General features: G+C 38.8%; 1 protein-coding gene across 2 annotated transcripts in view; it reads left to right on the top strand.

The window, feature by feature from the left end:
* Positions 1 to 26,963, top strand: part of SMYD3 (SET and MYND domain containing 3) — a 418,391-nt gene that overhangs the window by 339,621 nt on the left and 51,807 nt on the right. For both annotated transcript variants that reach the window (XM_040599061.1, XM_040599062.1), the window contains 2 exons: positions 5,641 to 5,751; positions 25,904 to 25,991. In XM_040599061.1, the coding sequence (XP_040454995.1) occupies positions 5,641 to 5,751; positions 25,904 to 25,991 (199 nt within the window). The remainder of the gene's footprint in view (positions 1 to 5,640; positions 5,752 to 25,903; positions 25,992 to 26,963) is intronic.

The following is a 26,963-nucleotide window of genomic DNA, read 5'->3' as shown; positions in this document are numbered from 1 at the left end:
GGTTTCCCAAGTTGAAGCTTTAAGAAAACAAAGTGTATTGCAAGAATCATAGGAAAATACTGAGAGTTGGCAAGATGGAGAAGTGTCTGGTCCTTTTTTTTTTTTTTTTTAAATCAAAAGTTCAGATTTATCTTTAGGTATATCATTTGGGTTTTATTCTAATGTGTTTCTATGGAAATGCATGCTCTTTGAGGACAGAGCTACCATTTTAAACAAACACACACTACGTTCCCATTGGCTTTTGCCAGTGAATGCTTTAGTTGATGTTAAAAATAACAGCCTTCATTTCAATAATTATGTAACCTATCTGTCTGTTGAAATGACATTTATAATCCTCGTTAGATGTAGACTTTTTAAAGTAAAAATTTGGCTTTGATAGGAAACTTCCTTCAAGCTTGGAAGCCTTTTTTTTTTTTTTTTTCCCTTAGCCATCCTTGCTCTAACTCTCTTACAATTCATATAGGGCAGTAAGGCTCAATGCTAATACCCCAAACTGTAGTGCTTGATCAGCTGGAAATGGTCACCTCTAAAACTGTTTTCTGTCCTGCAACTGGCATAAAGGGAACACAACAGATAGGGAACAGAGGAGAGGACAAAAGAAGTGAAAGTAGGACAAGGCTGGGGAGAAACTGTTGATCTCTATCCATAGTCTGGGGGTTGAGGCAGCTAGGGAGGGTCTCCTAACAGTCTGTAGACTCTACTCTGTACCAGGTTTTTGAGCATAAATGAATCTAATAGCGGGAAGAAAGAAATAATAGATTTTTGTGGGGATTTTATTCTATATGTCCATACTTAAAAGACTACAGGGCTTTCTGACACTTGCTTCCAGCAGCTCAAAACTAATTATAACACCGTTTTGTTCTTCAAGACAATGTTAGTTGTAGTGCTGACTATCACAGCTTTTGTAATTTTAGGTGATGTTACTTTGACAGTATACAAAGATTACGTTTTCTTGCACTTTCTTCTTTGGAAAAAAGAATTTTAAATATTACAAAAAAAAATGTAAGATATGGGGAAGGTTTATAAGAAAGCAAAATTTTTCACTTTGAGATCACCAGGGCTTCTTCAGTGATAAGGCAGCCTATCAGCTAATTTATTTTCTCAAAAATACAAGCAACCTGTAGTGAAGAGATCTTCATCATTTCCCTACCGTTAAGTAACCACTTTAAACAGCATCAAGATGTGTGCTATAGTTTCAGTTGACTTTTTGGTAATTGCTGTGTCTACCTGGTGTTTTGCAGACAGACATGAGCTCATTTTGCCTATTTTCCAATCAGAAGTTGTATCGCTGTGGTTAGTTCAGTGCCCAGCTCGAACTAGCGAGTCCTGCTGAGAGACACGAAGTATTAGCTGAGGTCCAGTTCTGCTCCAGAATGGGCGCGTGGCTTCTCATCAGCTTCAGAGTTCAGTTAGAGCAAATCTGTATCTCTCTGCAGAAAGTCACATAACAGACCGTACTCTTACAGATCTAGTATTTTTTTAAATTAATATTAAATAAAAATCATAATTTTGGATGGCCAGCAATTCAACCTATCTTCATGATAGACTTCAACCAAGATAGGTAGTATTTCTGTTGTTATAATTCTCTAAGGAGAAGTTTTATATCTGTGTGTGTTTGACATATTACATTTGGTCACATTCTGTTTTTTTAAAACTGAATTTTCCCTTGAGTTAGAAGGCATTTTGATCAGATATGTCAAAACAGAAAAAGCACAGACTGTTGGCTACTTACAAAACTCTGTCTCAGGAACAGTTTTGTACACAACTTTCCCTAAGACCCTGACACCCATGCCTGCAAAACCAAGAGGACTCACTTTTTTCCCCCTGCCATTTGCATTAAAATAAATGATTTAAAATTTCTAGAGAATCCTCTGTCTAGAAATTTTGTAGCTTAATAGTCTTTTACAAAAAAACATAAATTATGTCTACTGCAGACATTGAGGTGCTGAAGCATGTCCAGAGCTGGTCAGGGGGCTGGGGAAGGGGCTGGGGCACCAGCCTTGTGAGGGGCAGCTGAGGGACCTGGGGGGGGTTGACCTGGAGAGGAGGGGGCGCAGGGGGAACCTGATCGCTCTCCGCAGCTACCTGACAGGGGATGTAGCCAGGTGAGTATTGGGTCTGTTCTCCCAAATAATAAGCGATTGGAAGGGGAAACGGCCCTCAAGTTGTGCCAGAGGTGGTTTAGATTGGCTATCAGGAAAAATTTCTTCATGGAAAGTGTTGTCAAGTGCTGGAACAGGCTGCCCAGGGAGGTGGTTGAGTCACCATCCCGGGAGGTGTTTAAAAGATGTGTAGATGTAGCACTCAGGGGCAGGGTTTAGTGGTGGGCTTGGCAGTGCTGGGTTAATGATTACACTTGATGATTTTAAAGGTCTTTTCCAACCTAAACGACTCTATGATTCCGTGGCAGTATTGGAAAATTGTGTCCACCTCATTTGGAAGATGAGGAACATGAGAAAGTAACCACCATACCCATGGTTAAAGAATTTCTGTGTCAGAGGGAGAAGCGGGGCTCAGGCAGTGCTGCATTTCTAAAGAGAAAGTCTTGGGAGTCAGTAAGTCTCACGGCTGTTAAATAATTCCTTGCCTTCATAAATGTTATTTAATATATGTTCTCCAGTTTGGGGGAAAAGATTTACTGCATTCTTTATAAGCGATGCAATAAAGAGTCAAGCTTTGGTCAGTTGAAATAATGTTTTAATTAGTACCATACATCCCACATGCAAATACCATTAAGACAACCTTTGATAAATGGGCATATTTCCTAAATATGTAAAAGTTAAATGAGTCTTGCATCTAATGAAGGGATCCAAAATTAAAAGAAGTGTAGGAGAGAGACCTGAATACAGATTTTTTATGTTTAAACGATTAAATGATTAGTATAGACTTAGTCACCATTAGATGGGTCATGCTTCTAAACATTCTAATTACATTTTCCCACTCAGTCTGCCAGCTACAAACATTTTTTCACCTACAGATTTCTGCTGGCAGGACTGGGAATTTGGACTTGGGCCTCTAACTGCAAGAGGAACCCTAAGCTGTAAAAACTCTTAAAGGAGGTATCAGTCTGATGAAGCCTCTTGTCCTCCTCCTGCCCAGTCATATGCTCTAGTCCAGGGCAGGTTGTTACGTGACTGTTCGTATCCACAACTGTTTGGTAACCTTTGAAAAAGAAATTACTGCTTTCAAACTTGTTCCTACTTCAAGGTTTCTGCAACATGAATGAGAAAGAAGGAAAAAGAAGAGAGAAAAAATAAGCCAAAATGAAAAACAAAAAGGCAGGAAGCCTGTAGGCTGAGGATCGATAAAGCACGTTCAGTGTTGGCTGTGTGTTTGTTTTGCAGTATTAGAACTGAACCCTGCCTGACTGATGGGTTCAGCTGTATTGATAACATTCAATTCATTGTCTTAAGTATTTTGGCAAAGAATAGACTAATCTCACATGAATCATTTGCCCCAGAAGATTCCTACTGTTTTGCACTGTGCATGGACTTAATGAAATCCCTTTTCCTTCTGGGTGCCACCTGAAGATGTAGCCCGGTAGGACACGGGTCAGAACCGGTGGTGTTTATGCGTAGGAGAAGAGACAGGGAAAAAGGCACTGGGTGGAATGATTTTGACAGAAAACACTTGTGAGTTGGAAGGAGACATGGAGATCAGAGGGAAATTGGGTTTGGAATGGCTGAAGGATGAGGTTAGGACTACAGCTGGAGTGGAATCTGCTTTGTGGGAAGGAAGGCAGATGGATATTCCTTACCGCACTGGGGAGGATGCAGAGTAGGACCAGCTGGGGAAAGAAGTACGAAGTTGGTGGGGTCACTGAAGGTGACTGGGAAACCAGAGCAGGGCAAGAAGGACTGTTAACTTGGGAGAATAAAAGTGTTGGTGATCTAATATGGGCAAAATGTGTCAGATGAGGCATGCAGGGGAGGCAGAAGGGCACATCTGGGGTTGGCAGGATGGCAAAATCAGCCCGTTGTGCCAAGAACGGCTATGCAAGGAGCTGGACCTGAGGGCTGGAAACCAGGTTTGGAAAATGACACTCACGTTCAGGGGCAGAGAAGAGAGAGAAGAGGGATAGATTGGAGAGAGTAGCACAAAAGATACCAAGCTTGGGAGAAGAGTGGCAAAGAAAGAGGCAAAACCATTTCCATCCACGCACCACAGAAAGCTCATAGAGAAGCCTGCACCTCCTGTGTAAATGATTAGTACAGACTGTTGTGCTGTCAACCAGCAGTGGTGAAACTAATCCCCCCTCAGCTGAGACACACGAGCTGGGACGGAACATCATTCCATAGAAAACAAAACCTAACAAAGTTCTCACACTTTCTAACTTTTGATTACCTGTGGAAATTTAGTTTGTCTCTTTCATTAATTATATTATTAAACTTCAATGATGAAACCATTTTATCTTTTTCTGCAAGCTTTCTGCTAAAATAATTTTAAATGCTTGACTTTGCATCTCAGTAGTCTTAATCAAATTACACTGTAATAATAAATGAAAAAAATAATCAGGCATTGTTTTTGTTGTTTGTTAATTGCTCATTTAATTAGAATGCTCACTAATTTGTGAAATGCAGGTTCTGACAATGGATTTCATAGTCATTACTACAAATTGGTCAGGTTTTCCTGTAATTTCTTTGAGTGGACTCTCATGATTTAACTGAGAACCATGTGAAAATTCTCCCAATTAGTTGGAGTGTCTAGGCTCAGGATGAAATAATGTGACCTGATTTTTTTAGCTCTGACCTCTCTGGAGTGTTTCAAAGTGTATTGGGCGTGCAGTGTAATCACTCAATAGCATGTATGACTGAATGCTGGTCTGAGCTGGGCTGTTGTTTTGTTATATTCTCTCCGCTATCATTAGTTTGTGCCTATGCAGCACTTTAAACTTTTGAAGAACTTTACAAATGGTTAGCCCTGTAAAATTCCTCCTGGCAGGCGTCAAAGGGAACAAACTACAGACTCTCTGTAGTTCATTGAAATTCACTCTGTACAGCACAAGGAGTAGAAAATGGCACAAATGTAGGCATTTTCTTTTATCTTTTTAATACATTTTCTTGTCATTAGTTTCAACAACTTTGACTGCAATGCTTTTGCTCTGCCTTGGTCCCAAAAGAAACATCGCGGGCATACTGAAGATGGGTATGGCATAAGAGGAGCTTTCTTCAGGCTCAGACATATATTTGAGAGAAAGTAAGGGCTTCTCCAAACTGAAATTTTTGGAGATAGTTGGAAGTTGTATCACACCAGTCCTAAATACACACTTGAGCTTTGGAGCTAGACAGAAAATGAGATTTCACACACAGGGAGTTCAGATACTGAGCTTCTTCCCCACCCCCCATTGTTTTTTTCCCTCCTTTTTCTTCCAAATTAGGATGAAAAGTTGAATTTTAGGGGGATTAATAGTGTCAAATGATATTGATCTGGAAATGTGAAAAAAATGTTCCTCCATGGAAATTATCTTTGGCCTTTGATTTCACGCTTTGTAAAGTAGTCAATGTCTTCTAGGAAATCATCTGTTAAGATAAAATTTTATTTTATGCTGGAAAAATATTGAATCCACCTTAGCTATACATACACTGAATACGGAATTTTTGTAACATATACCAACTCTGGGTTTGTATGTACTGCCCACAGCTCACCATCAGCTATATTGAGTCCCTGATGCCCACCAGTGAACGCCAAAAGCAACTGATGCGCCAGTATTGCTTTGAATGTGACTGTCTTCTCTGCCAGAATCAAGAAAAGGTAGGTTGAACGAAGAAATTCCTGCCAATGAAAAAGAATTTTCCAAGGCTTGTCAGCATCTTCCCTTCTTTTACGTAATACTTATCTTTCTTTTGCTACTAATTGAATGGGCAGAATAGAAAAGCAAATTACCTCTGCCCTCAGTGCTGTGTAGGTTGCTATGAAAGACAACTGTGAAGGAAAGAAAAGCAGGAAATGTTGACAACACGATAAGAATAATTTCTTGCTGAAACATGCATTGTTCATGCTCATTGTAAAGCTAGGAACCACTTTCAGTTCCAAGATGGGGTTCAGATCATTTTGAGATTCAAGAACCTCTGTACATGATAGTTAACGTGACTTTAAGCTGAAAGGAAAGAATCTATTTTTTTCTATTCAAAAGTATAGTTTTGAAACTTTAACTGAAGCCAGTTGTCTGATGCTACAGGAAGGCTCTGCTTATCCTCATAATAAGTTTAAACTAAAGCTGGCAAACACGTGCATCAAGAACTTTAAAGAAGTACCAGACATATTTAATAGTTTTTAGAGAGAGTGGTAAACTTCCTTGGAAAACTGTTTGCAGTTTTAATGCTCTCTTTAACAAGTTTTTGGAGTAGCAGGTCAGTAGTTGTGGTAGATAACATTTTGTTCAGCATGACCTTTTTACTAGTGTTCAGCCTAGCCTGGTGTAATTATATTCTGTGTTGCTTTGTATTTATACAGCCTGGCCAGAATAATTTTGGCTCCAAGCATGATGAGAGATCAAATGGAATATGCAAAATGAGACTTGCTTTGTAGCAGTTTATGCACTTTGTCTCTCTAGTTATATGTACACTTGTTCTTATTTTCACAAATGCCTGTTTTGAGTGAGTCACATGCCATAGCTAAATGTGTTCCCCGTAGATTAAAAATGGTAGAAAGGTACTGATGAAAATGTGATTCCAAGAAGCGTGATATGATTCATGAAATAATTGCTATACAGTAAAAATAAAGAAAAAGAAAAAAAATCACCCGAAAGTTTAAACTCTGTGTTGGGTAGGACAGTTGTGTGTGTGTAGTTTTGTTCAAACCAAACGACACCCATTGAATACATAATATAGCCTTTGATTCATCAGTAAGCAGTTGAGAAAAGAGAACAGAGAAAAGTTTCAGGCTTATGACATAATGCTAAATGACTTCCTGCCATGTGCAAAAGTTGTTGGCATTCTGTGCCTGGTAAAGATCGCTGCAATGCTACTCGGAGGCAGCGGAGGGACGTGAAGACCTCTTTTGTCTTTGATTTAAAGATGCTCACTCAACTGCTGTGAAATCTTAAATTAGTTTTGGGGAATGGCATCCTCACAGATGCAGTGACCATTAAGAAAAATATGCAGGTTAAAGAGTCTTTAAGGGTTGCTTAAGAGTTTGTGAAAGGGTAGGTAAGTGGTGTGAAGACCATTCAGCATGTGAAATGTTTTAAAAAACAAGGTCCACAGGCTGGAGTACACTTCACTGTCAGAATCAACTTACAACATCAAAAATATTGTAGTAGAATTATACGTGCATATATTGATGAAATCAGTAGTCTTCATACAAAGGTTAAAATTAATGATTTTTTTCTCTTTGAAATTTTTAATTGTGATTTGAGTTCATTTTCTGTAGATAATTTGGCAAAATTCCCTGTGGGGATGAGATTGCAAAATGTTTGGTAAGCTTTTTGTGACTGTATTCTGAAATTCTGCGGTTTCCTCATTGTTACCATGTAAAGAGGTCTGTGGAGGGCTGGGAACCGCATGTCACCTTCGTCTGTTGATGTCAATGAAGAAGACATCTTTATCCTCAGCTTCGGTCTAGGACAATCAGATATAATCTGCATCAGTCCTCATAGTACTGCTTTTCATTTCGCTGTGACAGATTTTATAAATACAGCTGTTTAAATTACTAACTTGGAAATATAGATTTATTTTGTTTTCCACTGATTTCAGTCACTGTTGGTGAACTGTGAGGTGTATAACACTGCAGCTACAGTGGGAGATAATTTTTTCAGAAATTCTGTTTTTTTAAATTACAGAATGCCTGGATTTGAATGTGTAAAAGTCGTTGGTTGGCAAAATTATTCCATAAAATCCCTGCTGAAATACCCCTGATACTGAGACAAATTTCTAAGACATTTTGGAAAATTTTTAGAAGGCAAAGTCTTTGCCAACAGAATAGGATATGGCTACAACTTGTGTCATCAAGGGTGGCAGATTCAACCGTGTGATTCAATAAATAAATCAACTGACAATAAATTCCCATATTACAACATTGCTTTGCAAATACAATGGCTTAGTCAACAACAATCCATCTCATAAATCTTTGTTACAGGTAAAAATGCAAATAGCTGTTTGGCTAAGAAATGCTTTATGCCTTCAAGTGAGTTCGTGGGCATTGAGGATTTTACTTTTAGTCATCTCATCAAAAAAGCTACAGTCCTTTTTCTAACAAACACTTACAGAGATCATAGCTTCTTGTTACTTCCAGATTCCGTTCTTGCTGAGTGTGCCTGCCGGCTGCTGAGCACATACTAGGGACAAGTGACAGCAGAGGAATCACTCCTGAGATGCACGTATCAATTTACAGTAAAACTATAAGTCAAGTAATTTTCATTGTAGCTTTTATTCTGCATCTTTTGTAATGTTTTAACAGCCGTCCTGGGAATCCTGTGAGACATACACATTAAAGTTTATATGAAGGGCATATAAACTTTATAAGTATTAGTATGTGGTTATATGTATGCTTATTTATTCATTATTATAAAAATACTCTGTATGTTTCCTATCAATGAAACTCATGTCTCCTGCTGTATTTTCTAAAGGCTTGCTCATTTAGCCTTACATGCCCAAGAGAAGAAGGAAGATGGTATCAAGTTTGTGTTTTCAAGTCAGTTACTGACTTCATAAGTGACCTTGGGTAATTCGTTTTAATCAAAACCAACCTCTGTGTTTTCTAAGACCCTGCCCTATTTTTTCAGAATTAGTGAGAAGCTACCGTTTCAGTGGGAGCTGAACAGGTTTTTGACTAGAAACCAGATCAGTCTGTCTAAATGGGGGACCGTTTACATGAATGTTCTGTAGAGCTCTCTTTTGCTCAGTTTCCCCAAATGCAGCATGAAGATGGCAAGTTGAACTTCTGCTGAGAATTCTGATGTCCAAAGGATAGTAAAGAATGATGTTGCATTTTCTAAAGTCTGTTAACTTTAAGTGCTGGATTTTTAAAAATAAGAATAATTCCTTGAGGTGGAAATGTTTGAGGTTGAGTTGTATGCTGTATGCAGTTCCCATTGCTATGTGGCATCTTAGTTCTGTGTGAAAAAACCCCCAGCATGTTCATATTTAACCTCCAAGACATCTACATGAGGAAAAAATAGATTTAGCCTACAAAATCCTACTAATTTCTCCTGACTTTAACTAAGCATCTAATCTAAGCCCGTTTTTAGCTTCCCTCCATACCCCAAAAGGTAAGCAGCTCATTCATACTGTCTTGCAGTAGAAATCTATGAAAACTGGAATGAACTGAAGAGGTTAAAGGAATGCCTTCAAGTCGGTAGCCACAATTTAGATGGATAAAGTTATGTGAGATAAATTATGCTGCTCTATGAACAACATATAAACACAAAATAAAAAATCACATGATTACATTTCTGTGCTAGCTGATAGGGATAGCAAGAATGCAGTTGCAACTGTGCAGGTTTCAGCATGCTAACATCCAGATTGTTGATAAATTTTTTTAATGCAGATCACTCCAAACATTTGTCTCTGGCTGCTGCTGTAGACATGTCTTACAGCCAGTGTCATTGCTTCTTCACTTATTTGTGCTAAAACTGATTAAACTCAGATAGTGATTGCATCATACTGTAATCACACAGTTTAGCTATGCACACAAAGTGTACCAAAGTGCTTTTAGGCAACTGTAGGTTGCATGATTATGCAAGGGCTTTTTCTAATATTTCAGGCCTCTGATGAACTATGAGTTGAGGCAACTTATCTATGAAGAAATATTATTTATTTCTCATTTACTGTAATATTTCACATCACAGCTATATAAAATGGCGAAATTCACTCTGACACCAGCAATGACTTTAAAATTCATGGTCACTTGATCTTTTTAGCTATATATGGCAGCTTCATACAGCATAAGAATCATCTCTAACCACTGCCGAAGTATACACAATTCACTTCCACAATTGCCTAGATCTGAGTCTACAATATGGCAAAGGCTGTATTTTCAAATGTATTGGGCTGCAGCCCAACCACAGGGACCCTCTTGAAGCTGAAGCTGTTGAAGTTGAGCGTCAACTTCAACTGATGCACACTGGTACACTCAGTGTGAGCAGACACAGCCCTAGACCACATGGAGAGGTCCACTGCTGTGTGGTCATACTTGCATTGCATATCATGAGACCAAAGGTGCCTCACTGGTCACTACTGATGAAAGGACTTCCAAGTGAATCCCTGCTTGCTATGCACTGGTAGTTTTTTGTCCTCCTCTCCAACTGTGAGCACAGCCATGGAATAATGCAGGTGCATAGCTGTCATCAGGGATAAGAAAACATGGAGGCAAATGGTAGCGACTAGCTGGACCCGTAGATCTCAATTTTTGTTGCCTGGTTCTCAATGTCAGCTTCGTTTTTGATTCTAAGTCATCACACTGTAATACTGGCCAGTCTCTTTTAGCAATGGGTCAAGCAGCCTGGCTGCTGAATTGACAAGGGAAGATAGCAAGTGCTAACACATCAGTGTAAACTGGTTAAATAAGGTTAAGGCGAACCTTTTGGCAGTACAGTTACTGCTGAATTAAATGGCACTAAACAATACTTTAAATTGACTTTGGCCCAAGTTGGAAAAAAAACCCCACCACCAGTGACTAAAGTAGAGAAAAAAACCATGTATTTCTAAAAGTCACTCACAGAGTATTTCCTGACTGTCACTACTTTAAATTATTGCTACTGTAATGTCTTCAGTTCATTGTTTCTCTGACAGCTTTATATATTATTATTTGCTCCATTTTAAGATCAATCTCCACTCTAATTTGGAAATACGTGTCTTCCTAAAAGCTGAACTCTTGGCAATGTATTACCATTCCAGCACATAAAAGCCCCTTACATTAATTATAATTAAAGATGGGATTACATTGATGACAAACATTTTCAATGGAGAACAGTTTTTTCCACAGTCATGAGCCAGAGTATTGTTCATGTTCTACATTTTCAGCCAAGGATTTCAGGGACATTTGTGCTTATGGAATCACTTTGTTATGAGTTGTCTTTCTCCTTTGGAGCTAGGATTTAATATTTTAGCCTAGCTAGGTTTTTGGAAGGCTTTTAATTATTACAAGGTCAAAAGCAACGCGTTTCAGTCTGAATCATTTTTATATTTGGCCGGTATTTGATAGTTCTCAAAGTTAGTAATAACATAATGCCAGTAAATATGTTATCCCTTTAATCAGTTTATTGCTTTGCTTGGTACTTACTTATATTGCACCCTGAGTTTGGTAGGGAACATCACAAGTCCAGTTTCCAACTCAAGGACTCTCAAAATTAGGTCATCTCAGCAGCAGCCAAGCCATCTACATCTACATCAAAATGTCACGTGCAGTTCTTTAGCTGGTATTGCACTTCCATACATCCACCAGCTCTTTTATGAAAGAACGCTAAACTAGTTCCTGAACCTACTAGAAGTTTTGACATTCTTTTCATATCATGGGAAAAAAACCACAACTGTAGTTTAGGAATGTCATCAAATGTAAATGGTCCTCTATGTGAGTTGATCAAATGTGTTGCTAGAGCATATGTCTGTGGTTGATTTCCCTCACCAAGGTTTCTGAGAGATGCTTGAATATGACCAAGGACAGAATTTACACGACATTTTCACCTTTGATCTTCATGTTTGGTGTCAGCAATACCATTGAAGAACATGTGCTTAAATCGCAGAGGCATCATTACATGAAAAACAGTATTATTGACTGCTGTTTTGAATTAGCATGTAAAGGCTTCACATAAGATCACTGTGCTTGGTGTTAGTACAAAGTATCACCCCTCCCTCAGGCAGCGTATATTTAGGACACAGGAAATACAAAACTATATGTTAAAGAAGTGCCTTTTTAAATTGCTGAATTGTCAAGTTCCAGAAGTTTGTGTCCCAGTTTCCACAATATTTATTTATTTTCAGACATTTACATCCTCACTATGTTTTCCGAGTAAAATACAACATGAAATATTAGATCTGCAAATTAATTCAAAAGGTGAAGCCTGGGAAGGAAGGATTAAATAAAGTTGTTGAAAACAAGTCTGTTCATACAGCTAACTGGACCCAAAACCCATTGATCAAAGCAAAGAATAAAGTAGGAGCATCTGTATCTCTAGTCATGATTCTAAGGTACTTGCTAAGCACTAAGGTACTAAGGATGTGTTAAAAAAAACCCCAGGACTTTGTTCCTACAAAATTTTAGTTTACTCAACTTCCTATCAAAAGACCGAGTTTGCAATAGTTTATTTTAGAAGTGGACTGTTTGTTCCTCATCTTCTTTTTACTCTTTTGCCACTAGAACTGCCTTTGAAGCAAATTACAGAAGAAAGTTGAGCCAGAGCTCAGTCATTTTTCACCCACCTACCCTTTCAGCCCAACGTTAGTACAAATATATGTATATAATATAGTTAGTTAGTGCCTACGACAGCCAGTGGCAGTAATTAGCAGCCCACTGGGACACAGTGCTGATTCTTTCCATAGGTGCTTGGCTGAGTAACATTTCCTTCCTTCTGACAAGACATTTGGTAGTGACACAAACCCTGGATCGGTTCCTGAAATCCAACAGTCAGTCTAACAATCTTCTGTTCCCTTTCACTGGATCTTACCCTCTTGGGATGTATTTCCAAACAGCCAAGGACAGAGGGCTTTTTATTTTATTCTTTTTTCCTAGTGGCAAAAAAAATGGCACTAAAACCCAAGGCAACCACTTGTAACTCTCTTCATTAACAAAGGCATGATCTCATCAGCTTCTCAGCATTTCTTACATGACTTCTGAGGCTTCTTCCATCTTTCAACACTGTAATTTTTTTTATTTTTTTTTAATTTTTTTTGCATCAAAAGGCAGGGCGACAGACAATGACAAATGGGCTGTGATCATTTTTCCATGACGGCTTACCTCTCCCGGTTGCTTCAGGAGTGTCTCAGTGTGCTCTGGTCACAACTTGGCAGCAGCCAGCTGGAGCTCACTTGGGCTGTCAAAGGTCAGAGAAGATACTGCTGGTCTTATGAAGAGACGTGAGCTCAGAGCTGTGCAGACTCCCTGCTTGTTCAGAAGGTCCGTAATGGGGAAGCCTGTATCGATTTGGTCTGACAGGTTGATATTTGGAGCCAGCATAGGATTGGAGTGTGGCACTCTCCCAGGAATGTGGCTTTCTGCTCAGCTGAGGGGAGCAGAATCTCGTTCCTTTCAGACCCCGCCATCTAAGGGGAAATGTAAATCTTCTGGCAGTTGTTTTAAGCAGAAACGCTTTTTTTTTTTCCCCTCTCATTGCTGCTTCAGGCTGCAGTGGCTACATTGACATTCCTGGTCCTGCTTGCCCAGCTTCCTTGGCACTGTCCTTACAGCTCAGTATTGCCGTTACGATTTCTTTTTTTCAGATGGTGTCATTCCTATAGCAGTCACTATTTGGTTTCTGCTGAATGATAAATGCTGAATGAAAAATAAGAAAAGTCTTGCTTTGGCTTAGCAATCTAAAATAAACACAGAGAAGATAGAATATGCTGAGGAAAAGCAATTTAAAACATAAGACTAGATCAGACAATTTTCCAAACACCTTTTACTGCAGTGATTTTGGGGAGACTAGTTCACAATTTGTTTCTAAATATATATTGAAACCAGTCATTGCTTTACCTGATCTTGAATCTCTGAATCCTCTTTCACTGAGGTTGCTGTAAGGTTTTGTGTGTTTCAGCCTGACAAAGTGGTTTCTAATACCAGTAGTACCTAAGGGAATAAGCTTGATTTTTTGATGCCTTTTCTTGATCTGTTTATCAGTCACTTTCTTCTACTCTGCACAATGTTTGGTCTTTTTTAATCCCATAAATTAAGTAATTTACTTGAAATATGATAGATTTTAATTCAGATCCCATTTTAGTGAGAAAAAGAGACGACACAACTTTAAACTGCGGTTTTCTGGACTGACTGGGATTCAATTTTCTGGGTTCAAGTATCTCTCCTGTTGAAGGTCTCCCACTGTAAAACTGAAGACTGAATGCCTTGGATTGAAAAATTGCTATAGTAAGCAATGCGCCTTATCAATTTCTTGCCATTAATTTAATTAGTAACACAACAATGCAGTACCTAAAGCTGTAGTTACAAATTTTGCACGTAAGCTTTATTTTTAGACATGAATAGACACTGTGTTGTATAAAAGGCTTGAGAAGACTGAATTTACTCCAGGCATGTGAGCTACACGTGAGGACTGTGTAATTTGTTGACCTGTTGCAGGACATCCTGTTATTTTCCACAGGATTGCTCAGCGAATTGTATGAAAGCCATTGATTACACTGCAAACAGTGATTCCAATCGGGGAGCCTGGTAAAACAGTGTATCACAGTTCTGCCCAAGATTTATCTGACCACAATCATTAATAAAAATACGTTGCTGCATCATATTGCCTTGGAAAGGATAAGGCATGAATTTGTCATAGTCAGGTCTGACAAGCGTTGGATATAAACTAAATTTTCTGCACTTCCTTTGACAATACCTAGACAACTAACTTTTTACTCTCAAAATATTTCTAGTGTACAAGTTTACATTAGGTTCGCATCATTCCTGTGCACAAAAGGAGTCCTTCTGAGCTTTGAAAGCTTATGACATGATTCCAGCTACTGCTTAATGATATTTATATATATAGTTTGAATCTATAGACATTTGGTATAGGAGAGGTAGATACCGTGACGCTCAGTTACTAGTACATTGTATTTGGTTAATGAAGATGGGGATCCATGTGAAGTGAGCTGCTTCACCCCTTCCCCAAACCCCCACCTGCAAAAGAAATTGTAAAAAGGACTTGAGAGAGCATGCTTTTCAGAAGGGTGACACTCATCCCTCTGACTACGAAAAATATTTTAGGAGAACAGTATGTCTGTTTTTAAGTGATGAGTGAAGTAATTAGTGGAGGGTACTTATCAGGAGACAGAGAAATAGATCACTAGTAGTGTGAACTGTTTCATAAAACTGGAAATCCAATATAGGTTATGCATCACCAAATTATTTTGTTCCAGCGAGTCCCATAAACGGCTGCTTCCACGTAAGTCAAGATGTCTAACTTCCAGTATGTGTTTTTTGATCTAGGCTGCCTCTCCTTGATCAGAATCACCTCAGCCGATCACCGTTGGATCACTGAGGCACATAAAAACTTGAAAGAACGGCAGTCAGCAGGAGGCAGCTGCGTGATAGCTATTCAAACAGTAAATAAAGGCCCGGAGAAATATTCAAGAGTCTTATAATAATTTCCATGAAATTATAACATTTTAGAGAATGTTCTTTTTGCTCTCTGGAATGTGGCCATTTTCTTTTTTTTTTTTCCTTTTTTTTTCCTTTTTTTTTTTTTTTTTTTTTTTTTGTGATAATAAGTAAAATGTCCGTATTATTGAATCAGGATAACAGCGTAGTGGGAAAGTCCTGGAAACAGTTTGTTTCAAGCACTCATTTGCCTTATGGAGTTTTTCTAGCTGCTTCCCCGAAGACTGGTAGAACCTCCACTGGTTGAAATTGGTGTCAGTTAAAGGATAGTCAGTAGTAATTCTCCGAAGTAGACATCCATGACATGACTAAAACACTGTACTACATCTTTTAAAAGTATTTGCATACCTCTCCTTTGACTGTATGAAAGTAACATTCGTCTGGGAGCTGATCAAATTTGTTGGCAAAATTCTAGAGAGGAAATTCCAAATCCTGTGCTCTCTTAAGAGCTGCAGTTGTACAAAATGGATTCAACCTTTTTTATTCATGACTTTAAAAAACTTGGAGACTGCTCAGTGTGGATTTGAGCATTGACATGGAATATTCAAGCAACAGGCTAGTGAGTTAGGCATTCGATTTTTATGAGCACTCCAGGAATTGCCACTTTCACTTTAGAACTCTGTCAAGTACTTTAAGGTATAGCGAACGTGTGTATGATCTTACCATGTTGCAAGTGCTTTTCTAAACCTTAAACTCCCTGTATTTCATACCCATTCTTTCAGAAAACATATGCTGGAGCATATATTGTTAAATTGCATTGCATTATACATCTAAAAAATTACTATAGCTACCATTTTTTTCATGTGATATGCCATGCATTAAGATATTAAATCATTTTGATATTCGTGTTCAAAATAAATATCTAACTTCATGACACTGTATCTTCAGTTAGAACCAATAATTCAATGGGCACAAATTCTTCCAATGAGTGAAGCATAAATTGAGTTCTGATAAACAAATAACTACACCTCAGTGAAGTATTTAATCATTCACATAAATATTGATTTTAATTGGATTTATGCATGCATTTAAACTTAAGTATATATTTCAGTGCACTGGTGAATGTGGATTGGATTATGCATTGTGAATACCTAAATATTATGAGGATTTTTGACCTACATATCTCTTATGAGCCACTAAATGTCCTCAGTGGCACTCTGTGTCTCCACGGGTTGCAGAATTAAGGAATAAAGCAGATTTGCCTTATAGCTGTCAGTTTGTTTGGTAAGATAGACCCAGAGATCGCCTGAACAAATGTGTAATGTCTAAGGCAGTCTGAAATACCAGCCTCACAGTTGCTAGGGATTAGGCTGAACAATATCCTACCTCAGGTAACTGAATTACCCACAGGGGTTTTTTTGACTGATGCTGGAAATTACAATGGAATTACAAACGTGCCAAGAATTTTTGGGTGGTCTGGCATAAGGCCTTAGTTGTCTGATGCTAAGATGTAAGTACTTTGCTTTGCTTTTCCTCCCTTCCTCCCATCCTCTGGCTTTTATGAGTTAAAAGTGAATTTCTATTTATTGCTCTTCCCATGGTCCAATCAATTTTTATTTCAGCTTGTAACATATGCAGCTGGGATGGGAATTTTGCAGTCAGCTCTAAGCTCCTGAAATTAGTAGGTTTATAAAGGCAGTGCTGTCACAGGCACAAAACTCAGTCCTGTGGCTCATGGAATAAACCACAACCTCCATCGTCCTGACTGGGAAGTAGGGTTTGGGGTCTTGGGCTTGCAGAATACTTATTGTCCCCAGGCACCCAAGCTGTGTGTGGCACAAGGGGGGTTGTAATGCAGTAGGGAGAAAGGGCAATGAAAAGAATTAGGATAGCCCTTGTGTAATTATGACTTCTTTTCCACCAAAAGGAGTAGTAGTATTTAAGGGACATGGTTTTAGGAATAAATATGGGAAATGTTCTGGTCAGCAACCAGAATGACCAGCACTTAACTGAAATGGCTTCAGAATGTATCAAATGCACGTGCCTCTTGTTTGAAGGGTCTCCAGGTCCAGGCAAGATGCTATGGTGAAGGTAACTGCTTAGCACCGTGTATTATTTATATTTTGTCAGATCTCTTTAGATACTGTCTTACTTTCTTGCTAAGTAGCCTAGTATCCTTCTGTGCTGCTTTTTGAGAGAGGAAATACTGTCCGTAATGTTATTTGCTTAGGTTTTTATCACAAAGAGTGCATGCAAAATAGAAAAAACTTTAATAAATGCACTTGGTCTGTGAGCATTATTGGTCTTTAAAAAGTGTGTGATGTTTGAGACTAATGAGAGCTTTGAGTTCTTTTGGTGTCTTTTCTCTTATTACAGGAATTTCTACATATACACTCTATATATACTCTCTAAAGATTGTTCTGACAACACACTTACACATTAAATCACCATAATCATCAGTTATATATAATGCTTACCAAATAGTTGCAGACTGTGTCCATAATAACCCTGTTTCTACAGTACCCAGTGTTTTCATGAATGAATTGGAAGTAACTACAAAATCGTTGCCAGTTAAATTCATGGGTGACAAAGACTGAGAGAACAATAAACATTTATGCAGATAGGTAAATAATAGAGAATCTGGAATCGCTTAGTAGGTTAGACCTATTGAAATAAAATGTGCCGCCGCTGCAAAGGTAGAACACGTTCCACATTTGAGATTGGGATCTACAGCTATGATTTATTTCACCAGATCTCAGACAGCTACAGTGTAAAGGCTGGCATCTGAGCTAGTGACTCTAGACCTCCTTTGTGGATAAAATGGAGAAAAATTTGACACATATTCATCTGCCATGTTTTAGATGCCTGCTTGAGGATAATCCAAATTACACCCTGAGAGTGCTGCTTCTTCACTGTCAAATAGAAGAGTAGCCCAAATGTCTCCATTTGGTCATATGAATCTCAGTGTGGGTATCCGAACAGAAATGGAAAACATTGTGTTCTCCTCTGGCAAAGAAGCTGAATGTGACCCTTTGAATCTATAAGCAGCGGAGTCAGTAGGAAGAGGGATGTCAGTTTGCTTCACTATAAAACATTTATGAGATTTCCTCTGTAACATACAATATACAGATGCAGTGATCTTTGAAAAGGCTGTTTAAAAATGTGTGTGTCTATAAAAATTGCAGAAGTTAATAGCTGAAGTGGGATTGCAGTGGGTAAGAGTGGAGTATGAGTCTAACCGAAATGCAATTACAATTTTTGGGGTGCAGAACTGTGAGCCTGGCAGTTGGGCAGGTTGAGAACTATTGGTCTCCTCTGTTACCTTATGCTTTAAGACCTAAATAAATATAAGATGTTATTGGGATAGACTTGTCTTAGACCCATTTAATTTTATTGGACAGACTTCTTAAAATGGACTTGCTGATCTTAATTTTCTCTTTATTAAAATATCTCATTTTAATAAACTTCCCACAGTTGTCTCTGATGCCTCCTTTTAAATTTCTGAGTAAATATTGTAATGTTGTAACTAAGTTGAATAATGTTAAGGAGAGGCTATTCATACTGCCATGTGAAGGTCCTTGGTTTTTTGCACTAATTGTATGCTGGGTCTGGGGAAACCTTCATCTTGATTTGAATGCCTGAGTAGATCACTTAAGCGTGAATGGTGTGAACAACTGTTAAATTTTCCAATACCTGTACAATTTATAGTATTACTAGCCTGTAGTTGTTACCCACTTCCAGACAGCAGAGTCAGTAATCCATGAAGAGCTGATATCAATTCTGTGAGGTAATGCAGCCTGCCTAATACTGAGCAATGTACCGCACAGCGCGATACAGCACCCAACTGCAATGTGTCTTATTTTACTTTCAGAACTCAAAAATAAAAAGTACAAATTCAATTTGTTCAGAAGTTGGGTTCGACCCCCCTCCCAACAGCCTCACAGGGAACATAACGTTTGTTTTGTCTGCAGACAGAGTAGCTTTGAAATTGCCATGTGCCACCCTGTCCAGAGCCGTATGACACGAGACACAAGGTCTTCTCTTCGTCGTGACAGCTCAGCATCTGGTGAGGATGACCTTGTGTGGCTTGGGAAGGATAGCTGAACTGGCATATACAGAGCTGGCATTATTTTTCATTGGGCAGGGCAGGGGAGCTTGCTAAACTTCAGAAATCACATCTAAACCTTGAATTATGACAGGGCTCTTTGCGCTGATCATTTCACACACTCGTCGTTCTTAACAAAGTACATTCACAAGAGGGAAGGTGAGTGAAAATCTCAGCTGAAGCTGTAGGCTTCTATAAGCCACAGCCCTCATAATAAGAGATGAGGGGTCTTTGTTTCTGAGTTTAAATTGCATCCAGTACACAAATATAAATCCAGCCCAGACTTCAGTGTGGAGCCAACCTCTAGTACCACAGTTTGCTTCACAGCAGCCAGTGCTTCCCAGGGAGCATACGCTTCTCTTCAGCTACACAGTCCTCTATGACAAACTGCTGTCCCGTCACAAAACTGTGGCTTCAAAGTTGAGCACAAATGATGTATGACAATGAGAAAAACTTCACATGTTTTATAAGAGATGACCTCAGATATTTTGGGAAACCAGTCAAGTGTGCTTTCTCTTGCTGTGCCGGTAGCTGCAGGCACCTGTGACTGCCCAGCAGGTTCTTGTACCCTGTTTGCTCTAAAGCACTCAAAAGTCACAAATTCAGTTTAGCTGCAGCGTAGCGCTGTCCATATCACATTTCCTTACTGCGTTTTTCTTTACCTTTACTCGAAGTGAGGCTTCAGGAGATCTGCAGTATCTTCTACTCATGTAATGCTCTCCTTTTGCTGCCAAGTATAAAACAATGAGTTACTGAGTTTACTAGAAACACACATTCAGTAGTTCCTGCACTTCTAAATAGGATCAGAAATAGAAAATTGTTATTTATGCTTTCAGGGCATAATGTAACATAAGTCTGATTTAAAATGTCATGCCCTAATTTAAAGGTGTCTGAACTCTTCTGACACTTGCTTCAAACAAAACCCAAGGAAACCTCTTTCGATTTGAACCTATCAGGCTGGTCAGAATTGTTCTGTCAGATGCACAGCTGTAGTTGCCACTTACATTTTTAGAAGTTCAGCAAATCATAAGTCATGGTCAGCAATTTATATGAAATGTTCAGATTTTTGATGTATCCGTAGCTTTTAAAGTGTTAAAATATTACAGCCAAGAAAACTCCTTGTTTAAAGATGTTTTTAAAGCCTCCACAAAAAAGAGAACAAGAACAGAATCAGATGCTGCCGTCTCATAGGATTATCATTATGTAGTCATAGATTTTGTGTCCAGAAGGAACTGTTATGATTATTTAGTGGGATTTTTGTCTCTTGCAAAATTATCATACCCAATAATATTTCATATTCAACCCTGAATTTCTGGCTGAACTATGGTCTATAAGCTTTTACCATTGTAAAAATGACATTTGCTTGTGTTTACATGACACTATTGTATTCCATTTGTGTATTTAGAGGAGAAGATACTGGTCATGGAAAACTTTAGACCTTGTTTTTTACTCCTCTAAGAGCATCCTGGCACTCCCATACCCCCTACAAAGCTTTGCTTGTTTCTGCCTATGTGGGACTGGATACCTAAACACTGGAGAAAAGCGCATAATGAGGATGCCCTTGGATCTGCCTGGTGTAGGAGGAAGGCTGGGAAGAAGAAAAAGAGGTGTAGGAGTGCTTCACAGTTCCTCTCCACAGCAAATCTCTGGCTTGTTTCTCTACCTCCATCTGTAAGAAGGAGAAAGTTGAACTTTGTAGAGAGGACAGAAAATCCATCTCCTATTTCCATCCTTTCGCCTAAGTATGAAAAGAGGAGTTGCCCTTAATCAACCTTTTCAATGTTCAGGAGATTTTCGGAGGTGCAGTGCATTACAGATGAGCAGCATTGGGGCTGTGGGAGTGTGTTTGGGCAGAGGGCAGTGATGCTGCTGGTTGGCATATGCTTGTTTTGGTGAGAGAGGTATCTTCTCTCAGAGGTTATGCCTGTCTGGGAATCTTTTAACATCCAGGATTTTAAAAGTTGGGGTAGCAACACTGGCTGCTAACTTTGTGTGTAAAAGCAGTGGTGCTTGAAATGAGTAGGTAAGGAGTGCTTTTAGGAAGTATAAGAAACAAGAGCAGACAGGGAAAGACATGTAGTATAAAGCAACAAGAAGGGAAGAGAAAGAGCTATCTGTCCTTTGAAGATTATGCTCCTTTCAAAGGAGAGTTCAGTTAAGGATGGGGTGTGTTCAGGACAGTAGAACAGCAGAAGAGATAGGGAGAGAACTTCCTACAAACAACGTGGGAGCAAAGGATTAAGAGGGAATGGAACAGGTGAACATTTTCAAATGCTTATCTCTGTGGTGGCTGATGTCTGTAATTGTTTCAGGAGACGATGCTTTTATAGTAAATCTTTGTATCACTTAAAGCCAGAACAGCAGAACATTTTACATTTGATCACTAAGCAAACAGATGATAATCCTCACCAGATACCCTCTGGTTTTCTTATTTCCCTCTCTTCTGTTTTAAGTGGTTGTAACGTCATTTTTACAAGTGTCACTAATGGAACCTAAACTGTGGAAAACTGTAATATTTAAAGCAAATATTGACATTTAGTGGTATGTTGTGTACCACAAACTATTTTTATGAGCATTTACAGGATGCACCGGGCAAAGCTGATAATGTCTGTTCTCAGGCTCTTGAAATATAGATTGCAATGAGTGCCTTTGAAAGTCTGGAAAGTCATTAGATATAAAAGCTGGAAATATTCTGAAAGAAAAACAACAACTAACGTTCTTCTGATCTACAAGCTATAGAAATTATGGTGTTCGAGCAAATAGTAAAGAAAATAATCTTGTTCTTGAATCTTTTATATAGCAAAATTATTGTGAAATTTATGGAGGAAAGATGGTTTTTATGGCAGGAAAATTGTACTTCACAGAATATTTTGCATTTGCCCATTTCAAGAGCAGAATTTCATCTGGTTGAATTATGTAGGTGAGCCTTCATGGTTTATACACCCGAACTAAGTTCAAGAAGATGTGAAGGTATACAGTGTCCTTCTTTTGCGAAGTGTCAGGTGTGAAGAGTTTAGTTTATAGCTTGTTTTACTAGAAGAGCTAGAAAATTGTTCTGTCTAAAGGATTAGAAGCACAGGTCTAAGCAGCCAGGGGTAAGTAGTCCAAGAGGTAGGCAGTCCATGGAGATTTCTAGAAAGCTTCAATGTTAAGAAGATGAATCTCCAGGTGTGTTTTATCAAGAAAGCTGTAGCAGCACCTGCCATGGTATTGGAAGAAAACAGAGAGAGAATTGATATGGTACTGTTGCATGTTAACTCACCTTTTAATGAACAACTTTCCCCTGCGCATGCTTGGAGTAGTTGGAAAGTAGGTGCTGGAACCATCTGGCATCTGGAATAATTGCTCAAAATAAATCACAGGGTCAATTTTCTCTTTCTTGCGCCCTAGATTGTGCGTTCAGCTAGCACATCCAGTGACGCTTCTGCCGCCAGTGGGTTGCACCTGTGTTACTTGACATGCACTTGTGTTCTTGACATGGGAAAGCACGGCTTGCAGCTGTCTTTTCTACCATCCCCATGAGCCTTCAACACATCCACTCTCAGTTTTCTCCAGCACGTCTCTATGTGTGAAAGCTGACTTGTAAAGCGTGCCAGTTTCAGCCATCACAAGGTTGTAATGCATTTTTGTGGCTAGGTTCTCTAGTCTAATTATTATTTAGTCTGAGACACAAATATTTTTTTGTTCTGAAGAACAAACTCTTATGTTTAGTTTCAACGTTAGAAATAAGGAAGATAATTAGGCCCAAGCTGCTCACTCTTCATTTTCAAAAGCCTCTTCCTTTTCTTCAGCGAGGGTTCTCCTTTTCCACACACAAAAAAGCCCGTCTTCCTTTATTGTTGGCAGCTCTGCACACCTGGAGGTTTGACTGGGAACATGTTCTGAAAAGGGATGCTTTGAATGAGTGTTACTCTGTGGAAAGCTGAATCTCCCATAGCTGTTACTGCCATGCTCTTAGATTAAATTAAACAGTTCGGCATAACTAGTAATCACTTCAATTATTTCCATAATTCAAACGCCAAGGCAGCTTTGTATTTTTAGCTGGCTGAGTCATATCACATGGCCGTGACTTTCAAGGCATTGTCCAAGGGAGAGAAACAACTTACTTGGAAAAAGCTTATTAGGCTGGAAGGCTGAAGTGTTGCCAGTGGTGACAAGGAGGGCTTGTTTTGCAGAGTTGTTTTGCAGTTGCTGCCTGGCTGCTGGTTTGGAAGAGGCCTCCCTGACTTGAACAGGAGTGTTTAGGAAAGGACAGGACTTCTTTGGTGGGTAGAAATCAGATGAAGAACAGTAGAGGTGTAAAAGGCCCAGCTAGCCAGGTGTTTGCTTGTTCCTATGTGGGCCAATCCCCAAAATGCCTCACCTTGAGAACACAGAAAGCATTGAAAACTGTGACTTAAATCCCTCCATCCTAAAGTCTCTTACAAAAGGGATAAGGAGCGTGATTCTGGAGAGGGCTGGGAGATTACTGGGCCAACAGACACTCCCTGGTATGTCCCTCAGATACTACCTGAGTCTGAAGCCAGTGTTGACTTAACCCTATGTGCTAGTGTAAAGGGTAGATGCAATCCCTACCTTGCACTGCTTTGTGGTGTTAATGAAATGCTAGAAGACAATGAGACTCAAAAGACTGCACAGGAGAAAGATTAATCCCATGTCAATGAATACCTTAACCAGATTCATCCATCGGTCCCTCTGTGTTTAAAGTTAGCCCTAATGATGCATCAGTCATTGGCCTGTAACTTGGTGTTTGGTTGTTTTTGTTCTTTCACCTATAAATCTGTCCCAGTTCCCACATTTCTGATGTTTTAATTGTAAGACTTACAACATGTTACAGAAATACTGAGAATTATACTTGGGCTGGTGGGAAAAGATAGGGAAAAAATTCTTAAGAGAATTGTTCTTTTTTGGTAGCTCCTTAAACCTAAAGTTTCACAGACATCATTATTAGTATCTTACAGGCCAGATATTTTTTTAGCTTAATCACTGAGCAGGGCTTGATCAGTCTCTAAAAGATGTTTTAGAGACAGATTGTATCAGGTTCGCAGGCTAAGTTGGGAAACGGATGTAGTCCCCTAAAAACTGGTGGAGGTTACATTGGAGCTAACGGATTCAGCGCAAGTCTGCCACTAAGCTGTTAGAGGGCTAGGTACGCACATTAATTGTGCTGGTAACATTGATACAGTATGAGCTTCTTTGTCTTAACATTCACCTTATGCCTTCCTGTGGCAAATTCAGCTATCCACAGAGTGATTTCCAGGGGATCTTTGTGATAACAGAACCGACTGTGGGGGAAGGACACATGATATGCAGCAGGGAACGGTGGGGCAGCTGAGACCTATCTGGATTTAATCTTGATTTAATCAGCCCAGGAATACAGAGGTCTGCTCTTGTATGGAGCAGGAGCAAATGGAAAGACAAAACTGCATATGAAATGTGAAAGCGAGGGCTGATTCTTACTGTAAGGTTTTTTGGGGTCTGAATTTATGGTAAATAAGGAGCAGTAAAAGAAGAAAATTATGGAGTTCTAGACAGATACAGGTTACAGGCTTTTAAACAGAGGTACTCCTGCGATGCCCAGTGAGCATCTGTTGGTTACTAAGTGCTTGGTTAGGTTTTCACACACCTTCCCTGTTCATCTCCAGACCTCCAGCCCTCCTGAAGGCTGATTTTTTTATTATTTTAAAATTTTTTTAAACTGTATTTATAATACTCCTGCAAGAATTTGTACTTACAAAATTCTTTTGTGAGGGCCTTTTATAAGGAGGGAGAGGTAATGAACTGCAGTGTCTTAAAGGCCAGATTTTTAAAGGTATTTAAGTGCTTATGGCGATGGAAACTGAATATCTAGATGCTTTTGGAAATCCTTCAAGATGCTTAACCGTGTCTGTGGATGCTTTAATAAATTTGTTCCAAGTGGTTTGCCTAAGGTGCAGTTAGTAACTGCTAGAGAGTTGAAAAGGGAAACTTTCTGTTACTGCTCTAGCCATTAATCATTTTTGCCTTCTTTATGACAAAGCAATGGGGAAATATAGCTGTTTATGGAATCAGATGGAGTAGGGAAGAAATAGCAATGAGTTAAAAAAACTGAAGTTCAGCTTTTTCTGACTAGTAGACGACTTCTGCAAGCTCACGCTGGTAACTGTAATAGATGAAGGTAGCCTCCCACTGTTTATAAAGTCTATAATCACCACATGGTTAATCAAAATTATTTGCTAAATCCTTTCTACACTGTGGTTGAGGCTCTATGAAGTATTAGGTAGCAGGTCTTTGAGAGAATTTGATCTGCTCAATGCATTTTAATATTAAAAATCACATGCTATTATTTTTCTTTTCTGGTTGATCATAGTTCTTTTGGCAAACATAATGTCTGGTTTGACTATTTATTGTTTCCAAGTGTGCATTCATTTTTCTTGAAATCATCTCATTTGCTTACAAACATAGGATGAGTATTAATGCCAGGTGAAATGATTTTTTTGTGCATTTAAAAAAACCCAGTGACACAATCCCCACAAGTAGCTTTCATCAATGTAATTTTTTTACTGTTTTTCAGCCCTACTGCGTGTTCTCAGTTTACTGTTTTTCTCATCAAATGCTTTTGTTTCCATTAACCAGGATGTTGAGAAATTGGCTGGTGACCAGCGTGCCTGGAAAGAAGTCAGAGATGCTGTAAATGAAGTAAAATATCCAAAATCAAAAGAAGGTATCCTTTCAGTGGCAGGCTGCAGTCTGTCATTCGGTTGCAAAAAAAATCTGGAGAGACCCTTGCTATGCAGTTCATCTGTTGAGATTTGTTTCGTAAAGATTTATGTTTTTATGTGGTTTTAAAATGTATTTTTCATTCATTTTATGTTAAAAATGTGTAATATTCTTAATTGTGTTAATAATAATAGAGTCTCTGATTGCTTGGCCTGGAACTGCTTTGTGGCAGGCGTAACAGGTACCTGGGATGTGAAGGGGTATTTTGGCTCAGGTTTAGACTTCTGCCGTCACAGCCCATCACTTCAGATAAATCCACTTCTAAATGAAATAAAGCTTAATCTGAATGTTGTTAAATTCCTTATCCCATTAGTCCCATTGTGAACATTTCCAGGTTCTCATTCTTCACACAGCAGTGACAATAACAAGAATATAATCAGTCAGGTTCACTGCAAACATTACAGAATCATTATAATATGTTATAATAATATATAATAATAATTGATAATTAAGCAAATTGAATGAGATGATCTTGCACTAATAAACAGAACTGGAGCCTAACGGCCATCATGCAGATATTCAATCTAATTAAAACAATTAGTATACAGCAAAAGCCAAGAAAAGATGAGTAGAAGAGAGGTGCAGGATTTTCTCTAGAAGGCTGAATATATTGATCCCTCTCATCTTAGTCTGTTCAGTGGGATTTCACTGACTGCAAACCTGGCCTATTGTAGCAAGATGCCTTACCATTTTCAGAAACATGGCCTTTCTCTGGAGCTAGAGAGAATTAAATCTTCCAGTTTTACTTTTCAGCAGCATAAGAAACATGTTTGCATAGTGATATTCCAGACTGGAAACAAATGATCACAATTTTTATTGTAACAAAAAAAACACCAAAACCCACACCCTAACTGGGTTTGTTTCTTTCTAATCCAGAGAGATTAATTTGTTAGCAAAAGGGAAACACTCATCTCGT

The sequence above is a fragment of the Falco naumanni genome, chromosome 6 (assembly GCF_017639655.2).
Source record: "Falco naumanni isolate bFalNau1 chromosome 6, bFalNau1.pat, whole genome shotgun sequence".
NCBI lineage: Eukaryota > Metazoa > Chordata > Aves > Falconiformes > Falconidae > Falco > Falco naumanni.
Note: the sequence above shows the minus strand (reverse complement) of the source record. Positions and strands in the feature narration are given on the sequence as shown.